The sequence below is a fragment of the Neurospora tetrasperma genome, assembly GCF_000213175.1.
Source record: "Neurospora tetrasperma FGSC 2508 unplaced genomic scaffold NEUTE1scaffold_2, whole genome shotgun sequence".
NCBI classification, from domain to species: domain Eukaryota; kingdom Fungi; phylum Ascomycota; class Sordariomycetes; order Sordariales; family Sordariaceae; genus Neurospora; species Neurospora tetrasperma.
Genome location: NW_009799100.1, coordinates 4,161,199 through 4,184,335, shown reverse-complemented (window position 1 = coordinate 4,184,335; position 23,137 = coordinate 4,161,199). Strand labels below are relative to the sequence as shown.

General features: G+C 51.8%; 9 protein-coding genes across 9 annotated transcripts; 6 read left to right on the top strand and 3 right to left on the bottom strand.

Moving 5' to 3' along the window:
• Positions 1-376: 376 nt before the first annotated feature.
• Positions 377-1,472, top strand: NEUTE1DRAFT_79899 (uncharacterized protein; the record flags this gene model as incomplete). The annotated part of the gene is made up of 1 exon (XM_009851538.1): positions 377-1,472. The coding sequence occupies one exon, from the start codon at positions 377-379 to the stop codon at positions 1,439-1,441; it is 1,065 nt and encodes a 354-aa protein (XP_009849840.1).
• A 176-nt stretch (positions 1,473-1,648) lies between these two features.
• Positions 1,649-1,819, top strand: NEUTE1DRAFT_94480 (uncharacterized protein; the record flags this gene model as incomplete). Its single annotated transcript, XM_009851537.1, has 1 exon — positions 1,649-1,819. The coding sequence occupies one exon, from the start codon at positions 1,649-1,651 to the stop codon at positions 1,817-1,819; it is 171 nt and encodes a 56-aa protein (XP_009849839.1).
• Positions 1,820-1,875: 56 nt separating this feature from the next.
• Positions 1,876-4,704, bottom strand: NEUTE1DRAFT_109116 (uncharacterized protein; the record flags this gene model as incomplete). The annotated part of the gene is made up of 4 exons (XM_009851536.1): positions 1,876-1,943; positions 2,001-3,898; positions 4,019-4,148; positions 4,665-4,704. 4 exons carry the CDS (start codon positions 4,702-4,704, stop codon positions 1,876-1,878), a joined length of 2,136 nt encoding a protein of 711 aa, XP_009849838.1.
• A 562-nt stretch (positions 4,705-5,266) lies between these two features.
• On the top strand, positions 5,267-6,546 carry NEUTE1DRAFT_145589 (uncharacterized protein; the record flags this gene model as incomplete). Its single annotated transcript, XM_009851535.1, has 1 exon — positions 5,267-6,546. One exon carries the CDS (start codon positions 5,267-5,269, stop codon positions 6,437-6,439), a length of 1,173 nt encoding a protein of 390 aa, XP_009849837.1.
• Positions 6,522-8,333, bottom strand: NEUTE1DRAFT_79891 (uncharacterized protein; the record flags this gene model as incomplete). The annotated part of the gene is made up of 2 exons (XM_009851534.1): positions 6,522-8,002; positions 8,076-8,333. 2 exons carry the CDS (start codon positions 8,331-8,333, stop codon positions 6,641-6,643), a joined length of 1,620 nt encoding a protein of 539 aa, XP_009849836.1.
• Positions 8,334-8,597: 264 nt separating this feature from the next.
• On the bottom strand, positions 8,598-8,831 carry NEUTE1DRAFT_116581 (uncharacterized protein; the record flags this gene model as incomplete). The annotated part of the gene is made up of 1 exon (XM_009851533.1): positions 8,598-8,831. One exon carries the CDS (start codon positions 8,794-8,796, stop codon positions 8,599-8,601), a length of 198 nt encoding a protein of 65 aa, XP_009849835.1.
• A 966-nt stretch (positions 8,832-9,797) lies between these two features.
• NEUTE1DRAFT_99782 (uncharacterized protein) lies at positions 9,798-12,120 on the top strand (the record flags this gene model as incomplete). The annotated part of the gene is made up of 6 exons (XM_009851532.1): positions 9,798-9,866; positions 9,927-9,965; positions 10,060-10,453; positions 10,829-10,871; positions 11,020-11,348; positions 11,837-12,120. 6 exons carry the CDS (start codon positions 9,798-9,800, stop codon positions 12,118-12,120), a joined length of 1,158 nt encoding a protein of 385 aa, XP_009849834.1.
• Positions 12,121-15,446: 3,326 nt separating this feature from the next.
• Positions 15,447-18,040, top strand: NEUTE1DRAFT_145586 (uracil permease; the record flags this gene model as incomplete). The annotated part of the gene is made up of 4 exons (XM_009851531.1): positions 15,447-15,724; positions 15,855-16,164; positions 16,262-16,341; positions 16,401-18,040. The coding sequence occupies 4 exons, from the start codon at positions 15,638-15,640 to the stop codon at positions 17,604-17,606; spliced, it is 1,683 nt and encodes a 560-aa protein (XP_009849833.1).
• A 2,149-nt stretch (positions 18,041-20,189) lies between these two features.
• Positions 20,190-22,560, top strand: NEUTE1DRAFT_121384 (uncharacterized protein; the record flags this gene model as incomplete). Its single annotated transcript, XM_009851530.1, has 3 exons — positions 20,190-20,487; positions 20,536-21,510; positions 21,672-22,560. 3 exons carry the CDS (start codon positions 20,190-20,192, stop codon positions 21,797-21,799), a joined length of 1,401 nt encoding a protein of 466 aa, XP_009849832.1.
• Positions 22,561-23,137: the final 577 nt, after the last annotated feature.

The window sequence follows — 23,137 nt, the reverse complement described above, 5'->3', positions numbered from 1 at the left end:
CCTCTTTTGAGAGTTGCATCCCTGCAGGTGGTGTGGTCACAGCGAGGCCTGGCGCGCACCTCAACGGCGGATCGCAGCACTGAAACGCCCCACCATCCATCATCGTCGACTTTCAAGCTCCGAGACCGAATCTTTCCACTTCAAGATTCGTTCGCTCACTGAGTAGCGACAGCAGACTCCTATTGGCGTGGTCGCGCTTAGCTTCCACCTTGAACGACGGCACTGTTTCAAGGATATTCAACTGACTTCCACTACTTACCGTAATTCCATCATCGTCACTCCTAATCCGAGCCCGTTATTGAAGACACACGAACGCGGGTCTTCCAACCACAGCGCAAAACGACCGCGCTGAACCTCCAAACACCCCATTCATAACATGGACAAATACCTCGACAGCCGCTTCGAGCGGGTAGAAAAGGCCCTTGCCACCTTCATCGACTCAATTGCCAAATACAACCCCTCCGAGAAGCTTGCCGAAGACCTCGTAGCCGCCGACCGCGAGCTCGCCGCCGGCCTGAAAGAGCTCGAGCGCCACCAAAATAACCATGCGCGCATCCTCCAGCTACGACAAGAGACCGCCTCGCTCGACCAACAAACCAAGGACATCATCGGCGGACTCTGGAACATGCGCAAGGAAGTCAAATCCACACCCGCGACGCAGTACCCTGCCACCGGCCCCAAGTACCAGTTCACCACGCACGAGCTGCTCAACTACGCCAAGCGCATAAGTCGCACCACGCTTCCGCCAGCACACCTGCTTTATAACAGCGAACCTAGTGAATCTCAACAAGCAGGAGGACAAGGAGGACAGCCAATGGAAGTCGACTCGGCAGCACAAACCCCAATGCCCGGCCTTGGCGGCGGAACCGCAACAGCAGCCGGCACCCCCGCCGCCAGCGCGGCCCCCACACCCGCCGCTTCGGGACCTTCTGGACCCGGCCCTGTCACCACAAGCACAGCCCCCTTCTCCCAACCGCCACCTCCACCTTCAGCCAACCAAACCGCCCTTCCCGAAGACTTCAAACCGCACATCAACCTCTTAACAGGGTACCAATTCCACCCCTGGCCAACGGAGGACAAGGTGCGCATGGGCGGCATGGCCGCCTACCAGTCACTGGTTTCGCGGGCCGTGGATCCCAAGGGGTATGATCCAGAGGAAGAAGAGCGAAGAAAGAAGGAGGAGGAGGAGGCAAGGAAGGAGGCGGAGGAGCGGGCGATTCGGGAGAGGGAAGAGGAGGAAAGACGTATGCGCGAGGAGCGCGAGAGGATGGCGAGGGAGAGGGAGAGGGCGAGACGGGAGGAGGCAGAGAGGAGTGGAAGTATTTCGGGGCCGGCTGCAGGCGCCCCGGCTGCGGCGGCGTCCAGTGCAGGTGGTGGTGGGAGGAGTCAGTTTACTTTCTTGGATGGGATGGATGATGACGATGACGATGATGAGGACTAGACTCTGGGCTGGCTGTGGAGGTGATGAGTGGGATAGGGTGGGGAAAAAATGGCGTTGTTTGATACCCAAGATTGGCGTTGCAGGTGAACTGGAATCATTTGGAAACCATACTTTGCATGCGACAGCGAAGCTAAGAGATATTGAACATATAGCTCTTGCTCCCACGAGCAGATATTGATCTTTCCAAGGTTAAATAAAAGGCTAAATATGATGATACACAAAAATCAGGATACCATCCATCCTCGCGCCCAATTACCCCCAGTCGCCTTTATTTTCTCTAAGCCAGATCAGGGTAGCCGTCCAACTCTACCTATGTGTTGTACAGCAAGACTTTTCTTCGGCGTGTGCCTAACTCTCATACCCCCACCCCGCTCCTAATGGTGATAACCACTCAACCTCCATGTTCATGTACTCCTACCCTCCCCTAAGCTCGATTAATCGATCTTGATGGAAGAGTAGATCTTGCGAACAAACCACCAGCTGGAGAAGAAACCAATCGAGCCTGTTGCCTGTCAGTCAGCAAACAGTACCATGCCTGGAGAAAGCGTGAACAACTTACCAGTAAGGATGAAGAAGAGGAACGAGATCAACGCGCTATAACCGATATACAGCACACTGCCGGCAAGCCCGCTCAGCGAGAGCTTGCTGGCCCAATAGATAAGGGCATTCAAGAAGATATAACCAGCGCTCGCACCCGCCGCCAAAAAGGCGCGCCACTGCCAGTTATAGTTCTCAGCGCAAAGCAAAAAGTACACCATCAAGATGGTAACGGTGGCGCAAGTGAGAATCATGAGGCCGTAGCACAGGAACAGGAAGCCAAACATGTAGTAGATCTTGCTGAACCAGATGGAGCTCATGATGAAGTAGAGCTCCACGAAGATGGCGCCAAAGGGCAGGATGCCAACTAGGAGCATGCTTGGGATTGGCTTCAGGTACGTGGTCACGGGCGGGATTTGGCGTGGGATCTGGTTGGTGCGCACGGGCGGTTCCATGGGGGCGGCGCGGAAGCCGAGCCAGGAGCCGGTGACGGAGAGCGGGACCGAGATGATGAACCAGATCAGGATGATGACGAGCATAGTCGTGAAGGGGACGGCGCCCGAGGACTCCTTAGCCCACAGGAAGAGGTTCAAAAGGAAGAAGGTGCCGAAGACGATACCGGGCACCAGGACGGGGGTCAGGATGATGTTCATCTTCCACTTCTCGCCGCCCATGGACTTGTAGATGCGTGCAGAAGTGTAGCCGCCCACGAAGCCGAGGATGGTGTAGAGGAAGAGGATGATGGTGCCAAGAGAACCACGGTTGGACGGGGAAAGGAAACCCAGAAGAGCAAAGGCGATGGTGAAGCCGGTCATGACAAAGAGCTGGGCACCGTTACCGAGAAAGACGGAGAGGAGCATAGGGTAGGAGGGTGTTCGGAACACATCGCCATGCACGAGCTTCCAGCCGGAATCCTCCTGAACACCGTCCTCGAGAGCAGAAGTCCCAGAGAGATCGTCCAAGTTGATCTGGTCGAGCCTGTTGTAGCGGGCAATATCCTTTCGCAGGGCACGAACCAAAACGGACACGACAGTCAGGGTGAGGAATACGACGATGACGGCCGAGTTGATGAGCGAGAACCAGTGAATCTTGGGGTCGAACACGTGAAGATACTTGTCCCAGCGAGTTGCCCAAGCAGTCTGGGAAGGAATCCAGTAGACACTGTAGGTGAACTGCACCTTTGTCTCGCCGTCCTCCTTGAGCTCAAGCGGTTCAAAGTTCGACAGACAAACATCGGTGCTCTCCTTGGGAATATCCTTGGTGTACTTCTTGGACTCTGGCTGTACCAAAACGCCAACAACACGAAGCTGATCTGGGTTTCCGCTGACCTCGTGGTACTCGATAAGGATATCGTAATGATTGTTGAAGGTAACATGGTCTTCCGCGTCAACCTGGCCCATGAGGAAGCCGGGGTTATAGAACTCGGTGCCCGTCAACTCGTCCTTGATTCTCTGTCCTGCGGGAAGCCCGTCCACGAGCCAGTTGAGGCTCATGCCCTGCCTGATCTTGTCGTTCACGTAAAAGGCAACCCCTTGCTTGTATGTGGTCGGACATAGCATCTTGCAGGTTTCGTTTTGCTTCATCTTCAGCTCGAAGGGCGATGTCTTTATCCGGTCTCCGAACAGGATGCTTCCCAAGCTCTCACCCACGCTCTTGGGCCCTCCTTCGGGCTGGCAGAACTGGAAATGAGGTTGGTAGTAGTCATAGGAAACGACCGAGTGTAGAAGCGCATCGGGGGCGGCAACCGGCCGTATCGAGTTTACGTAGAGAGGCACCAGCTCGCCTGGCTTATAAGTCGTCGGCGCGACACCGGGAAGATAGAAAGCGGATGCGATTTGGGGTGCTACAAGCAGCGAAGCTAATAGCGCCCCGGAGGGCGCGTGGTTCTTGAGCTGCATCGTCGGCCCGGCGATAGGATAACTGTATAAAGGTAAGGTTTACCAAGCTGATAACAATGGTCCTTAGGTAGGTAAGTTCCGGTTAGCCTGGCCGTAGCTGATGATGGCGGTTGGGGAGGGGACAAACGAGTCGGACACGTACTTGTGGTAGGTGTTCTGGGTGGATAGATACCAGCTATGTGACCGCAACCCCGAGAGTCGGGAAAATGTCCAGGAGCCGTTCAGGAGGCGTGGGAGAGTGTCGGAGAGGACCTTCTGCGTGGGTATAATTGCTAACAATGGCCGATTCAAGGTACCAGGATATTGTGATCAGTGGGTTGTAGTGGGCCTACAGGTACGGGGGCGGGAGCGGGGAGGGAGCAACGAGGGCGTAGAACTAGTGTACAAGTGGAATGGAATGACAACCTTGACGGTTTCCCCAAGGTTAAGGTAAGAATGAGGGATCGAGAAGATAAAGATTCAGGGATGTGCCTTTGTTTGGAAGGTGGGAGGTCACTGGCGTCGATTGGGACCTATGTTGTAAGTAAAACAGCTGGTGTTTTGTGTTTGTCGATGGGAAAGAAGAGAAGAAAAAGCCAGGATGAACAGCTGCCCGTCTGAAGTGAAATGGAACTCCCGTCAGGGCGGCAGCATGGACAGAGACCTGGAGGGATGCAATGAATGGAATCCTTGTCGACGAGCCTGAACACCTGGACGCTGTGAACAGAGCACCGCGCTGTGTTGGAAGCACTGCCGCAGGAGAGTGCACTGGCCGTGGAATTCCATTGAATCGAGCCAGCAAATCACACCAATCATAGCCCTCTCTGTTTCAAAGGCCAACCCATCCATTCTCGCCCCTGACAAAATTGTTGAGACCTTTGACCTTGTACCTGGGGTATACTCTTACTACCTATACACATCTAAGTTTTCATTACACCTTTGAACTTGTTTCTCAGGCAATTCCTGAATGTAGATATCCCAAAGAAACTCTGGCCGATATTTCCTGAATCATTTTAATCCCTATCATAAGTTTGCAACGCACTCTCTTCACTACAATGAGCGGTATCGAACTGGTTTATTCGACCACGGGCAGTTGGTCGATCGTCCACTGAGTAAAAGGTCTCATTGATTTTGTCTTGGACGAGCCACTGCAGCTGATGAATGTGGGGCCGCCAAGTTTCCATAGTGTCCGTTCACCCCTTGTACGCCTTGCCAAGCCCCCAAAACCTTATCCACTCAGGTGCATTTGGCATGGCAAGGGCGGCACCGGCAGGCAAAAAAAAGTTCCCCAGAAGAATTTCTCTGCATCTGATCGCAACGGGACACTGACCTTATCACCACCAGCCAAAAACTGACGGTCCTGTCTCGAGATTGACATCGGTACGAGACACATCACTCAACCGCAACAAACATGGCGGCACCAGCAACCCTTCCAGCCCTGCTGGACACCCTTACCAAGTCTCTGACTTCCACCCTCGAACTCGCCCCCAAGCTCTCGACTGTTGACCCTCCCAAGGACGGTATCTCTCTCCTCGACGTCAAGAACGAGCTCCTTCTTTCCTACCTCCAGAACCTCGTCTTCCTTATTCTCCTGAAGCTTCGCCAGGCCCGCACCGGCGCCCAAAAGAAGAAGAACAATGGCGATGATGGAGAATCGAACGACCAAGACCTAGACGACTTGGTGGTCAAGAAGCTCGTCGAGCTCCGTCTCTACCTGGAGAAGGGTGTCCGCCCGCTTGAGGACAAGTTGCGCTACCAGATCGACAAGGTTTTGCGTGCCGCCGACGACGCTGAGCGCAGCGCCAAGCAAGCCGAGGCTGCTGCGAAGGCCGCCGAGGAGCCCGACTCTGAGTCCGAGGCCGCTGAATCTGGCGACGAGGAAGAAGCCGCTCCCTCGGGCCAGAAGCTTTCCGACCTGCAATTCCGCCCCAACATCTCCTCGTTTGTCCGCAACTCCGGCGCCCCTGGTAGCGAAGAAAAGCCCAAGATTGGTGTGGGCAAGTCCACCGATGCCTCGGGCGTGTACCGCCCTCCGCGCATCGCGCCGACTGTTATGCCGACGACAACGACGGAGCGCCGCGAGCGCGCGGGCGACAAGAAGCAGCTCAAGAGCGCGACGCTCGACGAGTTCATTGCGGACGAGATGTCGACGGCGCCTGTGGCCGAGCCCAGCATTGGTACGACCATTGTCAACTTTGGCCGGCGCACCAAGACGGCGGCGGAGCGCAAGGTGGAGGAGGAGAGGCGCACGTACGAAGAAACCAACTTTGTGCGTCTGCCGACGGCGGGCAAGAAGGACAAGGCCAGGCAGCGCGCGCTCGAAGGCCGCAGCAGCAAGATGCAGTTTGGTGGCGAGGACTGGCGCGATCTTGGCGCTGGCGTGGACCGTATCAACAGACTTACCTCTGGTGGCCGGGATCGCAAGGGGACCAAGGCTCTGTTGGAGAAGAGCAGGAAGCGTGGCTTTGATACCACTGATGGACCTAAGGGCAGTGGTGATGGTGGATTTGGTATGGGTGAGCGGTTCCAGAAGAGGGTCAAGGTGATGGAGGGTGGCAGGAGAGACAGGGGCAAGAAGAGGTGAAGAGGTGGTTAAGAACACATCTTTTGAATTTGGTTCTATTCATTGTCGTTCTCGGCCCTCTATACGGGTCATCATATCAATGAATTCAATTGAATTCTCTTCTCAACACCGTTTTACTTTAATTTTTCTTGACCATCCATCATTACTGCCTGTTCCGATACGAAACATTCAGCCTTATTCATCGCCCTTTATCACCGACTCTCAGGTGACAATACGCATAGTCCTCCCGCGAATCTCCTCTTCACGCACATGGCGTACTCCATTCGCCATGGTACCCTGATCCTCCGCCTCTCTAGCCTGCAGTCTGTTGCGGAGTCTCTCCTCAGCCGCAACCACCTTCATAGGCAAGTTCTCGCCCAGACCAAAAAAGACAAAGAACGCCCACTTCCAGCGGAACGGGTTGATAGCAACGCAGAAGAAGAACCACCACATGAGCTCGAGGTACGTAAAGAACTCGAACGGTCCGACAGGGCTCCTCCGCTTCAGGAAAGCCGTCATGTCAATCCACCGCTTCATCCAGAACGTGCGAGGACGAGCGCGGTCATCAAGCAAGAAGACCAACAGCAGCCTCGTGTAGATGCCAATGTGCCAGTTGCCCACCGATCCGATACCATTCATGTACGTGCAGTTGATGGCCGCCACGCTCGGGAACTGCGGCGGGAAGGTCTGCAGGTACCAGTTGGGCGGTTTGTAGTCCCCCTCCAGACACTCCTTGGGCAAGAAGTCCAGCTTGGGCCTTTGGAATCCCGTAGCCATGATCACCATATCGCCCTTGATCTCCTCTTTCTGTCCCGCATCTTTGGGATTCGTTCCCTTTTCGCGGCGATTGATCTTGACTCCGTTCTCGGTAAACCCGTCAATGTCGCAGCGCAACCACTTCACCTTGCCACTACGAATCTGATTCATAACCTCCGAGTTGACCATGGGCGTGTCGGTGAAGAGCCCCTTCTTGCCCGAAGGCGGGGCAATATCTTCTAGCTCCCGGTAGAACAGCTTGCGAAGGAAGAATTCGGGGATCCAGCTGAACCGGGTCTCCTGGCCGAAGATGTTGAGCGCCAGCAGCATGTCGACGACAGGGTTGCGGGGGATGATCCACTTCTCGGAACGAGCGAGGACGTATACCTGAGCGGCGCCCTCCTCGACAGCGTATTCAATGCTCTCAACGGCACTGGCGCCGCCGCCGATGATGATCACCGTCTTGCCCTTGGCGGCCTTACCGGTGAGCTGGCTCGAGTGGTGGATCTCGCCCTGGAAGGAGTCCATGCCGGGGATATGGGGAATCTGGGGGCGACCGCAAGTGCCGACGGCGCAAATAATGCCGTCGAATTGGCCGTAGGTCTCGGCGTCATTGTTGATGATCCATTTCTTGGTCTCGGGATGCTGGCGGGCGCTGGTGACGGGCGTTTCGAAGACGGTGCGCTCGTCAAGGCGATAACGCTTCCAGAGCTCGCGAACTTGGGAGAGAATTTGCTGCTTGTCCGGGTAACCTTGCTTCCAGTTGACTGAGGGATGGAAGCGGTACATGAGGGAGTGGATCTGTAGGCCGGAGGTGTTGTTTACTCTCTGCACGATAGGAGAAGGAAGAACTGGTCAGAGATCGTGGTTGCTTCGTCGCGTTGTTGACTTGATCACTTACACTCCAGATTCCTCCAATGTTTTCCTCCTTTCCAGCCTCAAAGATCCGAACATCGCATCCATGACCGACGCAGTGGGCAGCACTTGTAACGCCAGTGATACCACCACCAATGACTGCGATTCTGGGCCGACCAAGACGTGCCTTGGGACTCGGAGGTGTGGGTGATAGCAGCTTGTTCAGCACAAACTGGATGACTTGGAAGATGAAAAGTAGCGGGTGTAGGATGGGGTTCTGGACCCCCCTCGACTCGAGCGTCATCTTGAAGACGGTTTATGTCGATGAAGATGTTGCTGATTATGCGACGGTTTTCTTGTGAGACATGGGGTTAGTTTGTAAATGTCTTCGATGAAACACACGGCGTGAAGCTTTCTTTTTGTTTTCTTCTCTGTGGATTAAACTGGTTCCTGAATTTAAGCGGGACGGGATGCTTGACGTCATCGCGAGGAGAGCATAAATGTGCAGGTGAAAACCCCACTCCACTCTACACTACATAGATGCTTTCACAGGTCAACGTCAACACAGGTTAATGTAGGTAGAGGTAACCTAATGTTACTGTCATAAAGTTACAGACAGTTCGCTTGGATGCACCTGCCGCGGGGTATACATTAGTACTGATGTTGCTTTTATACCAGGCACTATTGACCTTGGTTTGGGCGTCGGACTTCTGGGAAAGACTGTTGGGCCCGTCTTGTTGCCTTCCTGTCACCGTAAAAATCAGCATGTGATAGGCCCCAACTTCGTCGCGCGTTTCAACACTTTCATTGAATCCTTGTAGAGTTAGGACAATTCGGAAAAGAAGCTCGTTTGGTGTGTTTAGGAGTACCTTGAAGAATACTGGACCAACTACTAAACAAGCCAGGCCGTGTTATAGTCTCCAGCCTCCGGGTTTTTGCGTCCTAACGAGCCGTTATCCTGTGGACATCCGCATCCCACTCGACCCCGCCATTAGGATCTGTCCATCAATGACACTGAGATCTGAAGCGAAGGAAATACGAATTACTGGGACTCCAACGGCTCATCTCCAACCCTCAGGTAAAACGCAGTTCGAGGCCATCCCATATCAACATCAGTGAAGTCGGACGCGCTGCATCACGATACCTCTAGCTCCCGACGGGGTTTCTTGCTTGAGCTGTTTGAAACATGCAATGTTAGCTGTCCCGAAATAACCTCTCTCCATTGACGTCGTCGTCATGCATGAGGCCCAGCTCTTAGAGTGCAGGGGATATGGGCTTCCTGTTTGCAGTCTTTACAACAACGCCACGTGGAGCCTCTGTGTGAGGCCCATTGATTACGATGGCTGCTGCTGCTAAGTGTGATGGCGAGCTTGTCGTCTTGAAAAGGTGAGGACCCCCGAGTGTGCCGACTATCTCCATACCACAGCACTCGCCATTTCCAGGTACGCGCCGTCTTCTATTGCCCTTCCCGGTGCCTTGTAGTAGGCACCATCTTCGTTTGTCTGTTTCTCTCACCTCTTTAGTTTTCCGTGATGACGAACTGACGTAAAGCATAAAAACGAGTTCTGTGGAATTGAACATCTCCTACCGTTGCTAACACCAAGTGCTTACAGGGAAACGCTTCACCATGCCGTCAAGCTGCTCTAGCTTATCATCTTTTGCATCAACCCTTGACAGCTTTGATTATCACAAACCTGCTGTCAGCACTTCTCATCCTAGGCGTGGTTGCGGGTCCGTCTGGATTTTGGAACAGGATTCTTTGAAAGACATGCCAGCCAATATCCAGGTCATGCAGGCCACTGGGTGTACGAACGCCGAAGCGGTCAGGTTACTGGAGGTAAACACCACCTCGTCAAGTACTAAAGGTCCCGACTAAGCAATTCTACTTCTTCCGCAGAAAACAAATGGCAACATCCACAAGGCCGTTGCCTGTCTGGTGAGTTAAGCCACTGGCGCAACGGTTGTCTAGTAGACCAAGCCCTACACCGGGATATAGCCAGAATGACTGACGTTGATATCAATCTTGGAAGCCCGGTAAAGATGAATGGGACTTCAACCTTCCTCGAGTAAAGGTACCCGAAAAATCCAGCAGCGCCATGGACTATGAGGATGGCTTCGCCACCCGCTATCGCACGAATTTGCGGGGTTATGAATTTACCTCTACGGAAAGTAACGGGCACGATACCGACGACCTTAGCCTAGATAAGCTGGTTGCCGATGTTCAACGTGGCGTATCCTGTACGGTGATTCGCAGTCAACTTACACGCTTTCGGGAGCGAATGGGGCCTGACAAGACTTGCCAACTGTTGAACGGTCTGGTTAAAGGATTTCCTGGATTGTTCTATGTTGTCCAAAGTCGGAATGTTGAGATGGTGAAAATGTGGGCAGAGTACGGAGGCGACGTCAACACTACATATGGAAAAAGTAAGTTTCCCCTCATTGCCTACGCTATCGTCCTCGGAACGTCGTATGCAACGGACACGACGGCGCTTCTCAAAGCACTTTTAAGTGCTGGCGCATCTGTGGCTTGCATTCCCGAAGCCTTCCACACGCCTCTCTCGCGAGACCTTATGGATGATGGTCCTCCGATTGAAGAGTCTGGTGAAATAGCTGGTGAACATCAGAAATGGTGTAGCCCCTATGTGCGGAAGCGACTGATGGATACTCTGAACTTCCGCTTTGAGCAACGATACTTTCTTCATCGCTCCGCTCTTCTGGGGCGCTTATCAGGTGCAAAAAACCAGGTAGCCAAGTTGCACAAAGCTGGGAATCTACTGGGTATCTACTACAACCTCATAGGTCAAACAGCCGCAATTACCCATGTCATCGATCACTTCATCAGGTATTAGAGCTTTTCTCATATTGTATCTCCCTTCCTTCCTTATCTTTCACATTCTGTCGTCTTCGTTATACCCAGCATCATACTCAAGGCTGTTTATGGGTGCTTACTTTGGGGTCCATTTTTGCTGACCCTGGCTGAACCTTTGAAGTCACTTCGCGCTTCAAAAGCAGAAGCAGGAGGAGAAATCGAAATCGATGGTCCTCCTATTTGCCGGGCCCAGCGGACACGGCAAAACTGAGTTTGCTCGCAGTCTTGGAAAACTTACCTCTAGAGACTTGGAAATGGTCGATTGCACCAGTATGCGATATAAGACAGATCTCTGGGGTCCTTTTCACCCATTCCAAGGGTGGGAAAACGGCTCTGCCCTCAGCAACTTTCTGGAGAACCACGCCTCCCAGGAGTGCATTGTCTTTCTGGACGAGTTCGAAAAGACAAAAGAAGAAGTACGAGAGTCGCTCCTCAAGCCCTTCGATGAAGGTATGTGCAGCTTATCCTCTCGGTACCAGGCATGCTGTTGACTCACTCATGAGTACCTACTTTTAGGCACCGTTCCCAGCCGCAAAAACCCTCAAGCAAAATTTGACTGTTCGAAGACCACCTGGATCCTCGCAACAAACGTGTTTGACAATATAATCCATGACTTCTGCAAGAGGCACGCAAAGGACCTGTTTTCGGACGAGTCAGGAGCAAAGGGACAGAAGCTTATCAGAAAACTTTCGAAGATGATACAGAAAGAGAGCATAGAGAAACTTGGAGTGAGTGTATTCCACGCATGCGAACGGCGTCTGCAAAAAGGATGGCCTGTTAAACTAGTAATGCTAACATATGATGGGTTTTGCCCGACAAGGCACCACTTTCTGGACGCATTTCCGAATTTGTCCCGTTTCTGACCTTCTCACATTGCGAGCAAGCTGCAATAGCGGACAGGCTCCTCGCGGATTTCGGTTGTGAGATAATTCAACCAGTCAAGGAGAGCACCGTACCAAGCCAGGCTCGGCTGGTGGGGGACATTAACGTCCAAGTTCGACGCAGCTACTCGGTTTGCAGAGCGTTGGTGACGGACGGCTACATTCCGGAGCTGGGGGCACGGAGCATTGCCAATACGGTGAACCGGGACATCAGCCTTCCCGTGGTGAACGATTATCTTGATAAGAGAGAGCAGCTTCGTGAGAACCAGGGGAGATGTACATATGTCGTTGGCGTAAACGAGGATGATATGATTGATGTGTCGGAGGCGCCGACGAATTGAAGGACATACTACATTATGGAAGAGGCCGTTTAGTTAGCTACTTATTGGGAGAGACTAGAATGGAAGGAAAGGGGAAGGAACAATGGGGGACACAGTAGTACGCCCGTCAGCTGCGTGTAGACATGCCGAAAGTGAAACACACCTCACCTAGGTCCTTAGCTGATAACAACCTGCTTGGATAGAGGTATGCTTCGTTGCGAGTCGCAAACCACATCAAAGTTGAACTTACGTGACGGTCTTGTTGTTTCACTGTTATCGCACTCATGGCCTCCCGTGTCATAACACCCAAGTTCCTCGGCCGAGATTCTGAGCTGAATAGTGTAGTAGAAAGCGCACCGCTGGAAGTGCAAACTACCTCTACAGCACATTTTCACTGTCAAGTCAAGTAACAGAACCCTACTAGCTAGCCATAAAGCTGCGAGACCGCCATGTTCAGAGTATGTCTTTGTTCAATATGCTGGAGCATGGTGGTTGTTATCTCTCGCTCGGCATCGAGGATATGAGTGAATCTTCAATCCGCAGAGTAGACTCGCTGAGCGTGCCGTTGACGGAGACGAGGGTGGGAGTGCTAACACGCAGACACTCGATCGAGAATCGTAGTTTCGGTCCTTCTACCGAAATATAGCTGGACTACGTAACTTCATTTGTAAAGTGTATCCCTGTAGTCGAAGGGGGGGACTATGGGCGAAGTCCCCTGCGCTCATCAACCCTTTTGTTCCGGGTGCCCACGAAAGAGTTCTGTCAGCCGGATTGTAGTGACTTTAAGCATCAATTTTGATCCGCCATCAACGGCCTCATGGATGAACAATGTGTGACTGCACTCGGGATGTCCGACATGCTTATATTAGTCCAGCTGGGAGGTCGCTGTGAATGCCACTGTTATCACCACACCAAGTGACGGTGTTGTGTGACATGCATAAAAAATTTGACGAGGAGGCAGGTGGTGATTGGTGTGAACAAACTTGAAAGGCTCGAACCATTCCCGCGGGATGTGGCAACTCGAGATCCATGACGGACATCAGCGAAAGAACTGAAAGGTATCAGCTTGGGTTCCGGAGTAGAAATCCTGTAGTTGAGTGTGTCGATGTTTTCGGGAGCGCAACATTCTGAGATACGAACAGGCTCTACAATACGGTATCCAAACAAAAAAACGTGGTGCTGAGTCAAGATATAAAGTTCATTCCTTTTGTCTCACACTCGCTTCCGGTGTCGCATGCCGCGTAAAGTAATGTAGACTAGACGTTCCAGATCCAGATTGACTGACGGTTTCGAAGGTTGGAATTTGGGGAATCGAGAAGCATGGCGGGGTGCATATCTGTGCAGTAGTGTCGGAGAGAATTGCGTAGCGCGTGCGTTTTGAGCCATTTTTCACCCGGCCGACGAAAACTTTACGATACCCAAAATCTAAACAGTTAGTGGTTCGGTTGGTGAGCTTATAGCGTACTGCTAAGATACCGGTAAAGTAATGTTAAGTAGCTAGTGTTTGCGAAACCTCATTGGTCACAGGCCTTGGTTGTACGAAAGAGGACTCTTGCGACTTATTACCATGTTCGGTTAAGGAGAGTTCGACGAGTCGTTGACAGATTGGGATCCGTGCCTGGCCGGCCCGAGAGGCTGGCAATGGCCATCACTGTCAACCGGTCGGGTGCTCGGACATGGCAATGGGAAAGATCGGATGATTGCTATGGTACATACTTGTGGTTGGCCTGGTGGTTTTCAAATGGAAACTTTTAGGGTGACTCGATGGGATCGAGTAAAGGTAATCTCTTTTAGGTTCAGACCAGTGGTGCGGGGCAAGATAGACTGAGATAGCCGCAAGATAGCTTATTTGCTTATCTCTGGTCTTTTAGCGGGCACTAAGCCCGATCAGGCCTGGTGACGCTTTCAAGCACAAAGAGCCCTGCATGGCTGCTGCCAAGAAGGCGAGCCATTTCTGTCAAGTGCTACTACCTAGCCATCGACAGCCGATAACAGATGGACGAATCATGATGAGGGAATTGAGGGAAGCTGAGTCCGGTCCAAGCTTGATCAGCTGGAAAACATCCAATGTGTTGCCACGCCGTCACCAGCAGCCTTTTTTTTTTTTGGTGCCTTCACTCGCTGCCTGGTTGTTCTTCCGTGCCCGCCAGCAACAACGTGCTTCTTTGCTCGAATGGGCGGACTGACGCTACCGTCGCACGTCCGCTACACTACTTAGTGTACCGTTGGATGCCCCGCGTGGCCGGATTCAGTCCGAAACCATACATGATCTTCACTGCTTCTGATATCATCTGCGACACCTTTTTTGGATATAATTTTTATTTTTATTTTTTTTCATTTTCTGTCTTTCCCTCGGACCGCCCATGGCTGCCCTTGGTTCTCTGCCTCAACGGACAAGACTTCCAATCCCCCCTTGAGCCCATGAACCCGTGGTCCACCTATCCCCATTTGGGTGAATATGGACCTCACTTCTCCCCTTCCGTTCTCCAGCGAGGAGACCCTAGCAGCTGCCTGGTCATGCTAGCGTGGCGCCGCGTGGGGGCTCCGGGGGGGCTCGACTCGGCTTTTCCACATCAACACACTCGGCGAGCGAGACAGTCGATAGTACGACACTCTCCCGATTCTACCCCAACCGGGAATTGAACAAAGGAAGCACACTTTGCCCCACATGACATGCGTTCTGCAGGCAGGGTAGGTCTGGGTATCTTTGTGAGATAGTGTTGCATTGCTCGGCCTGATATCATGTCAATATTGTATGTCAGTGGTACCTGACAGCCACCACTGCATTACAGAGCATTGCCAGAGAGCGTCTTCGATGCAGATAAAATCAACGTATTGCCCCCTTCCCATCCATTCGTCTCCTTCTCGTCTGTCAATATCACAAGTGAAGCTTTGCCACTCCACCTTTTCCACCCGTCGAACACCAACCCTCCGACTCAACACAACGAGACCCGCGGAGCATATACCCCCCGTCAACCTGCTCCAGTCCCTTTCCATTTTCTGGTCACATTTGGCAGCATTCCGTGCTCCACCCCGGTTGTTCGTCGAGTCAACAAATCGTCCAGGTTCCCCTTTGAAGAAAAGAGCCAAGTGAGAACCCCTGCCTTGTCTGCTTGGAAAGAAGGCTACCATCGGTACCAATCGACCGACCAAATCTTCATCGGTCTTCGCTCCTTCCACCCGGTCTCCGTTGGCGGGAAAAGAAAAGGGTCAACGTCGTTGCCCAGCCCTCCTTTTACTCGGCTTTTTGCTCGACTGCGGTTCCCCCGCAATTACCCGTTGCCGCGCCACCTCCACCGGATCCTCTAGCAGAAAAACAGAACTGGCCAAAAGGCCCACGGCCCGCGAGAAAAAGGGGAAAGAGAGAGAGGCAGAGAGAGTGAGAGAGAAGTTCGTGTGTTGCTTCGAGAAAAGAAGAATCTCGTGCTTCCACCACCGAACCAGCGCCCCTCCCTCGCCTCTCGTGTCGACGACCACGCCGCCAACTACCTGGCCAGCTCAGGTCCTCTCACCAAACAATCATTACCAGAAAGGCAGGATGGCAGAGAAACTCAGCGCCGTAAGACGCTGGTCAAAACGGCTGGCCGTCGAGGCCGAGCCCGGGCTCACCACAGCCCAATTGATGGTGCGAAACCTTGTCTCTTTGCCCTGATAACCACATGATAGACACTCGCTCTTCACTCGGTCTCATCGCATTCGCATTTGTTGGAATTGCCGCAGCCCAAGACTGACACTTGCCGTTTCCCTCACAACAGTTGACGAACCACGACCTGAAGCCCGTGGAGGCCGAGCGTCGAACATGGGGTGCTTGGAACTTTGTCGGCTTTTGGATTGCTGACTCGTTCAACATCAACACGTGGATGATTTCGTCGTCCATGATGGTGAATGGCCTGTCATGGTGGCAATCGTGGCTGTGTGTTTGGATCGGTTATGCCATCTCGGGCTGCTTCATCTGCTTGACCGGCCGCATTGGTGCTACTTATCACATTGGTTTCCCCGTCGCCAGCAGATCCTCCTTCGGCATCTGGGGTAGCTTTTGGCCTGTCCTCAACAGAGCTGCCATGGGTATGTGGCTTTCACTCCTTCCATCGTCTCGTGTTGATTCATACATGGCGAATCTTTTCTTTTCATGAGTGCTCTTTGCTAACTTTGGTGGAAATAGCTTGTATATGGTATGGTGTTCAGGCTTATATCGGAGGTCACTGTGTGTATCTCATGATCCGATCCATCTGGAAGGCATGGGTAAGTGACTCTTTATATCAATCCCCTAACACCATGTTCATTCTAACTGTAAGGTTCAGGACCGTGACACGATTCCCAACACCTTCTCTCCTACATCAGGCACCACGACAGCCGACTTTGTCTCTTTCTTCATCTTCTGGCTCTGCTCATTGCCCGCCATCTGGTTTCCTGTTCACAAAATCCGCCATCTGTTTACCGTCAAGGCGTACTTTGTCCCCTCAGCCGCCATTGCCTTCATGATCTGGGCCATTGTCCGTGCCGGCGACATTGGCCCCATCATCCGCCAGCCATCTTCCCTGAAGGGCAGCGATCTTGCCTGGGAGTTTGTCAAGGGCATCATGACCTCAATCGCCAACTTTGCCACGCTCATCGTCAACGACCCGGACTTTTCTCGTTACGCCAGGAAGCCCAAAGACGCGCTCTGGCCCCAGCTCTTGACGATTCCTACGGGCTTCGCCATCACTTCGCTCATCGGTATCCTTGTCTCATCCTGTTCGTTCTCGATATACGGCGAAGCTATCTGGGATCCGCTCAAACTGCTGGAGAAATTTCTGGACGAAGGCAATTCGGCCGAGCGCTTCGGCGTCTTCGTCATCGCTTTCGCCTTCTCGCTCGCCCAGCTCGGTACCAACATTGCCGCCAACTCGGTATCCGCCGGCGCTGATCTGACTGCTTTGTTGCCTCGCTGGATCAACATTCGCCGTGGTGGTTATATTTGCGCGGCGGTCGGTCTGGCCATGAACCCCTGGACCCTCCTCAAAACCAACAACCAGTTCACCACCTATCTCTCGGCCTATAGCGTATTCCTCTCCTCGATCGCCGGTGTCATTATTTTCGACTACTACGTTGTTCGCCGCGGCTATCTCGAAGTCAAGGAACTATACGATGGACGCAAAACCGGACCCTACTATTACACTTGGGGTATCCACTGGCGCGCCTATGCCGCCTACATTGCCGGTATCCTGATCAACGTGGTTGGCTTTGCCGGAGCGGTTGGAAGGAAAGTTCCGATTGGAGCCACCTACATTTACAACGTCAACTTCTTTGCCGGTTTTCTCGTCTCTGGTGGCGTTTACTCGCTTCTCTGTCACTTCTTCCCCGTCCCGGCCGTTAGCGACAAGTGGATGGAAGTTGGTGACGAGATTGAGGACCTCAGGGTTACGTACGACAGCGACGGCGCGACCGGAAGTGGTCATGAAATTTATGTTGATCCCATGGTTGGAAAGTCCTACAAACTGGGCGCAGATGACAGCAAGATTGTCTAGGAAGGGCAGACATATCTTTAGACTGATGTAGTTCAGCGCACACTACTTATACGCTATACACGCACTCACCAACACGGGAACGAAGTAATGCGGTTGGTCTTAATTTTTGCATAGACAAGGCTTCTTCCGGAGAACAGGTGACGAGCCAGGTTTGGTTTTGTTACCTCTAATAACTCGAGTTTTTTTCTCGAGTTTTGGTGTTGGGACTGGAAATGCCACGTACGCGGACTAAGACGCAATGATAGTAATTAGGGTAGGCTTAGAGAAGAGCGTGTTGTTTGATATTTTGGTTAGGAATACCCGGTTGGCTACGGTTCACGACTTGATGAGTTACGAGTAATGATAATGAAGAGAATACGTGTTACACGTACATACGTTCCGTTCATACTTTGCGTTGTGTGTATATGTTGTATATGTATGTTCATTGCGCGTGGTGATTATTTGTGTGTACTTTGATTTGTTTGTATGTTTGTCCCCTGTCTTTTAGCTCTTGTCCCCGTTAGAACACATCAAAGTGGGATGTTCTAGAGTATCACTTGGGATATCATATAGGTATCACCAAATTCTTGCCCTTATCGAACACGAGTAGACTTCAAGATCAGACGGCAAGCTCTCAAAGATAAGCTCAGCCTCACATTGTGTCATGTCTACTTACCTACCTAGCGACCCTTCTTTGTCTGGCAATCATTACAGAAACTGTTTACTTTTTACTGGGGATTCGACAGGCGAGAACTGGGACTTGAATTGACGGTCAGCACGATAAACATGAAAGAACCAGTAGTTGCTTCGCCGTTACCATACTTCCATGCCCAGCTTTAAGCTATATGGCACTTTTGCATGCAGATGACCAAAAGTGTCAGACAGCCACTTCCCTATGTGAGGGTTGGAGTCAAAACTTGAACGAGTCTTCATTGTTGAGAAATTGTCGAGTGATCTCAAGGCAGCTAGGCAGCTCTTGGAGCATATTTGGGGAAGGCACGTCTGGACTACTGACTTGCCTACAAAATGGAAGATTGGAGGGTGTGCGGCGATAACGCTCGTCGCCCAACGGGCATTTAACATCTACTGTTTCCATCTCATTCTATTTCTCTCATTTAGCTTTTGGGACATTTGTAGGAGCGCACTTCCTTCCCGTCCTTTTCATCAACTTGTTGGTTGGTTTTCATCGCCATTGTTATCACCATCTTCTTGCATCCTTGTCGCCCATTCGATGAGTGGGCTTCCATTTCCCATCACCACTCGCTTTTGGTATTTCCAAAGCTGCCCAACTCTCTCTTTTCACTCTTCCGTTACAATCTCAGAATGAAGTACATTTTTTTCTTTTCTTCCTTTTCGCCGTCGCCCTTGTTACACCTCCGTCCCTTTCGCTTGTCCTTGGCTTGACACTGAGGGGTCGTCTCTCGAGTCTGAGATCTATGGTAGCATCGGCCCAAATGCATGAATGGCGCGTCAGCCACTCAGGTAAGTGCAAGGTAAGTCACGTTTCTTCTGCGTGTTTATTTACAATGTCTGGTTTGCTTGACGAATCTCTCTCTCGTTGCGAGTTGAATGGTTTATCATCTGTCTGTCTGTCTTGTTCTCTGTCCCGCCACAACCATATCATTCGCCCGCTTCTTCAACCAGAACTTTGTATCCATGGAACCCCAAGAACCCTCAGAGACGAAAGCACCTGAGACCAGTCCACAGGATTTTGCGTGGCGCAAATATTGTGATCTTTGCTGCGATATCAGTCAAGATGACACAAAAGTGCGCCCATATCAGCGGAAGCCCATGGAAATACACGAGTCAGCAATGGAAGGATGTTGGACCTGCTGGTCCATTCTGCTTACTTTTGAACATTTTGTTGGCGCAGAAGAATTCTTGCATGCGCATGAGATCGGGTTTAGGGGAATCTATAATGGATGTGCAGAAATAGAGCTGTATCGACCCGGCAGCGGTCGGCATCGAGAGCTTAATCTCCGATTCTTTACCACCGGTTAGTTTATTTATGCTCTTACGAATTCCTTCGACCGAGCTCTACGCTTAGTTGGCCATGATTGTAATTAGATACCATGCGAGCAAGGCATCACAGAATATTTCACTGATGTCCACGCCTCCACATTTTTCAACTAACACTCACCAGATACAAGACCCCCCTACACGCCATGGACGGCGATGCTGAAACCCCTTTCTTCTATCGATGCCTCAATCCGAGCCAAGTCTCTTAAATGGATAGCTAGGCAAATCAATGCCTGTTTGAAAGAACACGACACCTGCGAAGATACTTCGGTGTCGAATCTTCCGACCCGCGTTGTTGACGTCAACTATGCACCTCAAAGAGTGCGTATCATACCAACCAATGGGGCTAGTGGAACGTATATCACACTCAATCATTGCTGGGGTGATCCGGGTCTCTTGAGTACCAAACTCACCGCTCATAATCTCGAAGAGTATATGAATGAGGGTATCTCGATTGAGGATCTCCCACGCACATTCCGGGATGTGGTCGAGTTGACCAAAGACCTTGGCGTCTCATATCTGTGGATCGACTCCTTGTGCATTGTTCAAGCAGATCCAAGTAAAGATATGGAAAGTCACACCAAGATGGTGAGAGAAGACTGGGAGCGAGAGTCCGCCTCCATGTGTACGATTTTTGCTGGTTCATACGTCACTTTGGGTGCAATGGCTTCTCCTGATTGCCAGGGAGGTCTCTTCGCTCCTGTCGAGCATCGTGTTATCAGTGCTGATACTCTGCCCGATGGTTCCCATTCCTATCTCTACGCAGAGGAACACCACAATCACGACGAGAAATATCTTCTCGAATCTCGTGCATGGGTTTATCAGGAGACCCTTGTGTCGCCACGCACTCTGTATTTCTTAGGTCGCGAGGCTATGTTGCTCTGTCGAGACTACCATTCATTCTAATGTGGCCGACGTGACCTCGCTTCAGGGCCAAGCATGGATGGAGCAGGCAGACAGACTGCTTTCTTCAAACTCCCTGCGAGAGCTACCAAACATGGGGCTGGAACTCAGTTAGACACTTCAGTTTCACGGGTCAAGAACAAGTTTGATAAATCACTTCCATGGGCCAAATGGCAATTGCTAGTCGCTCGCTATGGCCACCAAACCGACATTAGTTTTGCGAGTGACAGACTCATAGCAATTGAGGGGCTTGCTGGATATTTGCAGCACATGAGGCCTGGCGAGCGCTACTTTGGGGGAGTTTGGTCGGGCTCATTTACCAAAGACCTGCTCTGGACAATAAGAATCCACGGCCACGAGCGACTGCGAGTTGGTCCAGATACCACCAAGACGAATTGGAGCAGCGAAAAGTGGCTTTTCCCGACATGGTCATGGGCCTCGCTGAGCGATGAGCGGCATCGTATCAATGTAAGATACAATGATTTCAGTGAGAGGGTGAACCTCTCCCTCCACGGCCCCGAATCAGACGAGGAGCAGCTCTACCCGGATAGCGCCTTCTTGTTACGTCCTGTCGGCGAGCCTTTTGCACAAAACAAGATAGTAAACGGACAACAAAAGCCTCAGAATCCCACCGAAAAGAGGCGCTATTACGAACTCAAAGTGGAAGGCATTCTCGTTCCAATCCCACGGTCACTGTTGTTTACAGGGGAGGTGGGAATGTTTCTCCCCAAAATCCACTGTAACTGGCGCCACTTCTGGTGTGACTTTGGGCTTCTCGCCTTCCACGACTGGTTTCGTAAAGAATATCCTGAAGGATCTGCTGAGCCAACGTTTTACTGTCTGCGTATGATGAAATACATAGGTCGGTCTGGACACTATATGGGCTTGGTGCTCCGTTGCGTGGACGAGGAAAACCAACTTTACGAAAGGCTTGGGGTCTGGGAACAGCGGTATGTCTTGAAAATGGGCGACCCTGAAGAGTTTCTGGACGAACACAGTTCCCGTTATCCTGCCCCAGTGGTGCTTCTAGATTGCTGCTCTCTTCAGATGGCGCGTGTGAGATGTTTTTGTCGTCGTCCTCTCCCTCCTCCTCCTCGTCGTCGTCGTCGTCGTCGGTGTCGTCTTCCGGGGGGTCAAAGCACATATACCGTACAACCTTCCTAGAAAGCCACTGCAGCCTCCCTTCCATCTTCGCGAACAGTTCAGCACCCTCCGGACAAAAATGGAACCTTGCATGCACCTTTCCATACGCCGACTCGTACCGTCTCCGCGCATACTCGCGGGATTCGTAACAGATATGGGCCAAGAGCGGCGGTTGGCAGCTGAAGAGCATAGGATTATAAACGACCCCCCTTCTGGGTTGTCCAAATGGGTACTTAGATACCAAGTCGTCTCTCTTACGGACATGCTCCTGGATGCCTGGAATGTCGCATCGGCATTTACAGGATATGTTGGCTGCAAAGATGTCGTCTTCTGCGATGAGCTCGTTCCATATCATGTCGCGGATTTCGCGGGGTAGGGACCAGAATGTCACCCTACTAGTCTTGGTCGTGGTCCGCGTCATCGTCGTTGTCATCGTTGTCGTCGTTGTCGTCGTTGTCGTCGTTGTCGTCGTTGTCGTCGTTGTCGTCGTTGTCGTCGTTGTCGTCGTTGTCGTCGTTGTAGTCGGCGTCATCTTAGCTGACATCCCCGTACCCTGTCGCGGCTCATCTGGGTCAACCCCGGCGCTTGGTGTAGGTGCGTCGACTGGTTGCTTTTGTTGGTGTTCTGGGGTTAAGGACGTGAACAGATCCCTAACATTCTTTACGCGGACTGCTTCCGCTCGTTGGTTGATGATTTCAGCTATTGTTACCGGCTTGGTACTTCCAGCCTCTGCTATTGGGGGACTGAATCAGAGTGCTCAGGATGAATATTATTAATATGATGATAAAGTTGAAGTGGATGACAGTAGGAACCGAGTAAAGAGATCAAGATGCGCGTGAGTGGGGGAATTGGATGATGGCGTTTGAGGGGAGACCGCCGAAATCACGAATGTGACAAGGCGTTGCTTCCGCCAACATGCGTCGGATACGGCAATGGCAGTTGGCTCAAAAGAGGAAAGAAAGACGGGAAAGAAGGGGGAAAGAATGAAGGGCAAACTCATCGGTCTTATTACGATTGACTGCATTCCCTCACAATCTTCACCGGTCGAAAATATTTTCCATGGAAAGATTTAGAATGAAGCTGCGAGGGGTAAAATGTGAGAACTCGCTCATCGCCCAAATGGGAATAGCGGAGACAGGGGCGGCAGTCCCCGCTGCAATCATGTCCCCCATTAATGCAACTTAGCTCGGGCACTATAGAGGACGGGTCGGAGTGTTTGCATTAAAAGGGACTTTTGCATAAAAGAAAGCAGGGGTCATCTCTATATACCTACACGAGAAAAGACGCTCAACTGTAAGGGTAGGGTATTAGTGCTTTTCGCGGGCGGTCGCTACGTAAAATCCCGGCCACACTACCTAAATTATAGCGTACGGACCGAAACTAAGCTTTTCGCCCACAAAATAATTGTTAATACTATTTGAATTTTGCACTTTTTATATTAGTACATTTCCGTACAGCCGTTCTTCGCACTTTTGTATACTTTTCGT